General features: G+C 28.0%; 1 protein-coding gene across 1 annotated transcript in view; it reads left to right on the plus strand.

The window, feature by feature from the left end:
* The first annotated feature begins 1,271 nt into the window (after positions 1 to 1,271).
* Positions 1,272 to 7,695, plus strand: part of LOC100168395 (lachesin) — a 34,851-nt gene continuing 28,427 nt past the window's right edge. Inside the window, exon 1 of the mRNA XM_001949848.5 lies at positions 1,272 to 1,441. Within this exon, the coding sequence (XP_001949883.2) occupies positions 1,375 to 1,441 (67 nt within the window). The 5' untranslated portion in view covers positions 1,272 to 1,374. The remainder of the gene's footprint in view (positions 1,442 to 7,695) is intronic.

Below are 7,695 nucleotides of genomic sequence, written 5' to 3' on the forward strand. Positions count from 1 at the left end.
TGATGTTTTATTCCTCATTCAGAAACTGACCAAGTGTTAAATAATACAAATAAAAGAGAATTGTTGCTCTTTAATGTAGGAGTGCATTGAGGTTATGAATTAAAAAATAGCAGACTTGGCCACAATGTAGATTTCACTACTTTGATAGGCCGACTTTTTTGGGAGGGAGTTTGGAACTTGGCCTTTTTTCACTGTTATGTTTTTGTTGGGGATATCATTTATTTTTGCGGGCTTCAGCGTCGTGGTCGACGTGTTGTTATTATTTATTTTTTTTTTATTTTTTTATTTTTTATTTTTTATTTATTTTTTATTTTTTTTAAATTTATTTTTTTATACGTCGTAGATTTTCTCTTGTAAGACCGTTTGGGTTTCTGTTGAGGAGCTGAGAAATTGGAATCTTGAGCGTTGTCAATACCAGGCAAAGATACCCAAGTATTTCTTGCCACCACAAACCACACCAACACGATGCGTCGCGATTACGATACGATCGTGGCTATTTCGGTAACTAATAATTCCATTCAATTCATAAGAGTATGCATTATGTAATTTGTCATCAATGTTTTTTTGTGACGTTATCACGTAAAATTATCGTTCGCAAACCGGCGAATATTATTAAAATATTCTGTATTTGTATGAGTATATTATATTTTGTATTTGAATAAAATAAATGTACGAAAACATGATTATGTTTTATAAATATATATATAAGTCAACTACAAACAATTTCTTATTACCATATTGTAATGCTGTTTGAAAGTAAACGTTTATGCGTGCTAAGCGCGCCACTTCATACGTTTAGAAATACACACTCTGGAGAGGCATTAATTTTGAAAAAAATTCAATTTTTAGATTTTTCCCTTTAGTTACACTGTAAAATCTACCTTTGTGCCAAATTTCACGTTTCTACCTATACGGGAAGTGTCTTATAATTTTGATGATCAGTGAGTGAGTGAGTGAGTCAGTCAGTCAGTAACAATATTGCAAATTTTGAAATCCTGCCATTTTGAAATGGCACAATATTAAGGGCTCATTTTCTTACAGCGTCCTAAGCTACTAGAGGTTAATCTGTGTTTTAAATTTCAAAAGTTTATCTTAAGAGGAAACAGAGATATATGGGTTAGAAAAAAAGGGCGAATTGGTTCGTGTAAAGATACACTGGCATTGCTGTAACTTGGCCTGGCGCACTGCCGTGCGCTCAGATAATAATATATGGTGACGGACAACGCCGACAACGTCACCGCGGGCCGCTGTTGATAGTACCGCCACCGCCGCCACCGACGCACGCCACTGTTTTACGAGCTCGCGAAGCAGAGGTGCCCACGGACAGACCGCGTGCGGCCGTAGTCACCGCGCAGTGTCGTCGCCGCCACCGTCATGACAGCAGTATCGTCTACGTACTTTTGGTCAATGCTCGTTTTCACGATGGTCCACAACACCAAAGGTGGGTGTCCAATTTAATCAGTTCACAGCACAAAATAATAAATACTATGTATATATAATATTATATTATAATGTGTATATTGACACAAATCGTCCGCCCATAATATTATTATAATAAACCGAATTTAAAAAAAAAAATGCGTGCACAACACTGACGTACGAGGTATACCTACCTAATGCATAATATTATACTTTTATAAGCAACACGTCATATTATAGTAAGCACACATGTTGAGTATTTGAATAGGTTCTGTACTTGGTACTCAAAATGACAAAATACTTTATTTTATTACCTACTACAGATGACAATTATTTTCTAGTATTACTTAAATATAATACATTGTGTTGAATCTACATCATTTTAAAAATAATAACAAAATTTCTGATTAAATATCGAAGGAGAACATAATAATACTACTATTTATGAAAGTATTTTCAAGTACCTATCCCAAATACGTAGGTATACTTTTGAAAAGTGATTATATATTTTGTGTTTGAATACATTTTGAAAAACCGTCGAAGACGTAGGTACTAGGTAGGTATTCCACATGACTCAGATATATAATTATAATGTACCATTAATGTCTATAGTGTTGTTTGGATGGGAATATATATTAGGTATGTTAAATATTAAATAATATAACGCGGTCCATGTAATTTTGTTAAGGTAAACTTGTGTATGTAAAACCATATGCCGTTTTCGGCTTTTGTCTACTAAATGCACATAATAATATGTACTACTATGTGATATATTATTATTGCTGAGTGGATGTAGGATGTATAGCGTTATGTTAGTTTTGTGTAAACTAGAAAATCGTAGTTTTTTACTGTACTCATGCGACAATCATGTAGATAGGTAATTCAACTTTGTACCTAATTCAATTTTCTATAATATTGAACATTGACGCCATCGTTGTTAAATGTTTATCATATCAATATTAAACTTTATAGAGTTTAAATTATTAATTTACATTTTAACGTGATAATGATCAAAATAATTTCTCTGTATTATACTATACTCTATTCAAGATAAGAATGCCCAACTTCGGGGATAACTACTGATAGGTAACTTAACCGTCGACTTATTTATCTTGGATAAGGTTAGTAAATACTATAACTTAATATATACTAACTTGTTTTCGTTCACATTATTACCAAAGGTTAAAGCTAACTTTACTGCCAGTCGCTCAGTAATCTGTATTCATGCGCGGATTTGGGCATTCTTATCCTGAGTAGAGTATAAATATGATTCTAGGACCTTTACTGTTTAGAAGTTACTTTTTTTTATTAAATTTATAAGTGTGTCAATTTAAGTTTCGCATAAGACAATATGTAAAAACTATATCTTATGTGACACATATAAATTGTCTATGCATACGGACAAATAAGTTTAAAATTTTGATTTATAAACTTAAAACTCAATTAAAACTTAAAATAAATCTAAAAATCGTTAAATTATAAATGTAAATATTATAAAAATAAATATAAATATATTTATATTCATCATACACTGCAATATTGATGTGAAATTAATAAAAAAAACCTTGTAATTGTGTATCCAAATTTTGAAAGCCTATATTAAATATAATAAATTATAAAAATCAATTAGCACAACCTAAGTCCAATTCATTATCTCTAGAGAAAATGTATGAAAGTTTTAAAACTTTTTCTATCGTACACCATATATATATATATGAATATTGGTATGCCAACCTGTAATTTTCTAATATTATATACCATGTAATATAGCATGTAATAATATAAGCATATTAGTTATTAGCTATACTAAATAATTTTTTTATTTGTTATTTTATAAAATGATTTCTTATTAGCAGGGCTCGTAAGTTCATGCATCTGCATGTTTTTTTTTGCTACACAGGAAAACATGCTAGCTGAGATACAAATCCGTTTAATAACAATAGTAATAATAATATGAAGTTTGATAGTGCATGTTTTTGCATGTTTTGGGTGTAAAGGCATATTTGGCATATAGTCGATTTTTTACAGTCGTTAGTGCATATTATTTCATAAAAATATTTTTTAGACAAATATTTGAAATGTTTCTTGTTTCTTATTTACTTTCCTGTTTACAAAATTATAGTGTTTTGATTTATTTTTATTCAGTGAGCGTGTGACTACCTAATGTCCTAGTACCTACATACTTATTTAGATTTTACGCGTTTTACGAAATATCGCGGAAACAGTGTAATCGGCTTACCACTACCATCCTCCACCGTATAAAGTGGCAGCTTCTCACCAACCAGCATTTATAATTTTGTACATTGCTACACTCTACAGTATAGTTTTCTTACACTCGCCGATGAGTTTACTCGTATGAGTCGTATACGTTTATCCATTCAATTTCCTGTTTTAGTGTTTTCATGTGAGGTATAGGTAGGTTACTACTGTACACATTATTCATATTTTATTTTAACAATGCCGAAAGAAAAACAAACAGTTGCGGGCCGTTTGCAAAATTTTGTGGAAGAATTAAAATTTTTTTAAATTTATGGATTAATTCTTATTATTTTAAACCTTTTCATGATTTTTTACATAATGCATGATTTGAGTGCATAATTAAAAAATGTTAGAGCATATAAATGCATATTTTCGAACTTTTTAGTGCATATTTTAATGCATATTTGACAATTTTTAGTGCATGAATGCATGCTTATTTATGCATTTTTTAGTGCATGAAGTAACGAGCCCTGCTTATTAGTCTAGTATTTATACATGAACATAATTTACACGTAGGTATTTTCCTATATGATAGAGACATTATAATGTAGAAATTGGTAGGTCAAAGAAATGCAGAAACTCCTATAATTCTTTAAATAGTAAAACCCTGATGGTAACGTGTCTATTTAGTATTGTGTAGATATAATTATTCTTAAAAATTGAAATTCAAAGTTTTGAATGTTTTGATCATTTTATTTATGAGTTGGAGTGAATAAGATGTTAGTTTTATAAGTTGAACATAACTTTTCTGTTTCAATCAACATTAACGTGATATTAATTTGAGTTGTATGTCACAACATATATCATGTATAATAAATAAATAAAGTTGCCTAACTCTTGAAAATATAAAATAATGAACATACCAGGTAAATCTCTCTCGACGGTTGACTACTTAGTTTGATAGAAAGCAGAAAGAAAACTAATGAACACTAATAAAAATTTAGTGAAAAAACTTTCATATAAAACTTTTTTTTGTATTTAAAATTATATTTAAATTATTATAATATAATATTATGATCAAAGTTTAAAAATCCATAAATAAAATATTTGCAATTTTTTTATATAAACACTTTTTATAAAATTTGTATTTAATTATGTAATTCAATACCCTTTAATAAAATACTCGTGTCTGGTGTACATAGTAATTTTGTACTTCTTTATGTTATATGTTCAATATAGGTAGTTCATTTCCACGTTAATACGTCATAAACAAAACGTAGAAAATAATAATAAGAACGATAATATATTGCATTTCATAGAATTAGATGTCCTAATTAATTATAATTAGTATTATTTAATTACGGGCATAGATTATAAATATAAATTTCTATATTTGATATTGATAAATAAAATGTATATCCATTTCAAATAATTAACGCGTAATGATTAAATTATTTAAAAAACGTAAAATATTGTAAATTATTAGTTTAGATATAACAACAATTATTTGGTAACCATTTTAAACATAATAATTATATATTAGTAATTTATTTTTCACCTTTAATTCAAGAAATATTTATGATAACGTTTTACAGAAAAATGTATTTACATCATAAATCAGATACCTATATGCGTATATATATAATACAATATTATGATACTAACTTGATTATTCTTAACCTAATTTCATCATGTAAAATTGTATTTTATCAAAGACGTGGAAATATAATTTTATTTTCAAAATATTACCCTGGTGTGTGGACATTGAGCACTCTTGAATAAATCTTATTCACGAGTTCGCGGCAAAGAACATAAAAATATTATGTTCGACGTAAAATGAAATACTTGACATAAAATCCATTACGGAGTATTCTCTTTAAATTGGATAATCGTTCTTCAACTCAAATAACTTCCAGCTACAAAATACCTAGTAATAATTATTACAACACTTTTAATATTTTTTTTAATTACAAGCGTTCAATTTATACAAAAAATATTAATAAATTAATTAAAGATAAACTAATCCTTAAATACAATATTTATGAATGTTGTAAATCTACATATCTGTGTATAATGCATAATATATATGTATATAACAACTAGGAATGTCATAGTGTGTATACTATATGTTCATAGCCTTTTACAAATTCTTACGATTTTGTATCCTATACAGTATTCCTTCAATACGAACATATAATATATATGTTCATATGTTCATGATTGTACGATACACAAATCACGTCAAGAGAAGCTTCGACTATTTGTCCGACATGATAAAAAAACCATATAATAATAATAAAACCCAAACTCTGACAGTGGTCTATATATACTCGTATAACACTATAACGCATAACTATCAAGGAAATTGAAATGAGTGCTGACAAGTTTCATTCATTCGAATTTTATGACGCATAAAACTCTTAGTATAGATTCTGTCAATTGGATAACATTTTATGTTAAAATTTGTATTATATCAATCGATTTATTTCAACAAACTATTAGGGAACAAATATTTATATTATATTTTATATACGTACCTATATAAGAACCATAAAACCACCGAAGACATAATTTTGATATAACCCTATAGTATCGGCTAGGTACACAATATGACACATACAAATATTTTATTATTTATTTTATTAATTACCTAACTGTTTCAAAACACAATGTTACAGATTTACGACAAATACAAATAAACATAAAGCAATATCTTCTTTATTAGTTGTCGTGATGGTCCGCTAGGATGATGTCTTGTACTCATGTGGTATAGGCGCGGTTTTAGCTTAGATTTAGATGGTTTCGCTGATTTTGTAATAGAGAACTATGTACCTACTTCGGTTTTATTTAGGCTATTGTGAAAGTTTTTGTATTGGTTAATTAATATTGATTTGTGGGGCAATTCCGTGTCTTTTCACCGTTGCTTGTTTCCCGTTTGGCTTTGAGCGCTATTCTCAAGAATTTGTTTTGGATAATTTTCAATTTTCAATTTTCGTTTGAGAAGCGACAGCCCATACTGGATATTATGCGTAAGTTAGTAGTGGTGTTATTAAAATATTTTATCCGCGGGGTTCTGCTATATTTTAATAAGAGGTATAGGATTTTCATATTTAAGGATGAACAATTGTGTATCCTTGATTTGGTTTTTTATTGATGTGAATTTTCCAAATTAATTTTTTGTTTAAATATATTCCTAACTATTTTACTTATCCTTGCTGTTCCATTGGATTTCTTGGTTGTTAATTTGTATAAAGGTTGGATGTGTACCAATATATTTTCTCAGGGTATTAAAATATTAAATACATATATTTTTAACTAGTTTTCAAGTTTGTTGACCCATTTTTTTTTTAAGTAATAGTTTGATTTTATAAATCTTACATGCTATATAGCAAATAAGAAATATATATATCTTAAACTTTGAGAAGATAAGTATATGAAATTAAAAAGTTTTTTATGGATTAGGTACTCATAGTTGAAATCAATTTTAAAAAGCTAAAATTAAACTATGTTGATATGTAATGTTTGCATGCATAAAATACACATGTCTATAAAATTTTCTCAAGTTTAACCTAAAGTTTAACTTTGTAAAGATGTTGACTACAACGTACTTAAATTACAAGTACCTAATTAAAAACTATATAAAAGTTCTCAAGATAAATCAATATAAATGATAAGTATAATAATATTCAACGCTTTGCAAAACAAAATATTGCAAGAATCATCATTATTATTTATTGTTATTCAATTTAGGGTAAAGAACTCCTATAAATATTTGCATTCTGGTAAGATACTAATTCATTTCATGGTGTAACTACGTCAAATATTAAGTTTTAATTTGCATATTTTTACATATTTTAAAGTTTTTGATATGAAAAGACGAAAACTCTACTACATTATTTTTTTAATCCTTTTTCCGTAGGTATTGTCAAATGTTATATGATCACCGAAGATAACAAACACTCGAAAACAAATCTTTCTTGCTTTGCAAGACTGATAATATACATCTAATTTATATATTATGTATTGAAATTTAAATATCTTTCAAGTAGATGATTTATTAGTTTTTCGATTTTTAAA

The sequence above is a fragment of the Acyrthosiphon pisum genome, chromosome A2 (genome assembly GCF_005508785.2).
Source record: "Acyrthosiphon pisum isolate AL4f chromosome A2, pea_aphid_22Mar2018_4r6ur, whole genome shotgun sequence".
Lineage (NCBI taxonomy): Eukaryota > Metazoa > Arthropoda > Insecta > Hemiptera > Aphididae > Acyrthosiphon > Acyrthosiphon pisum.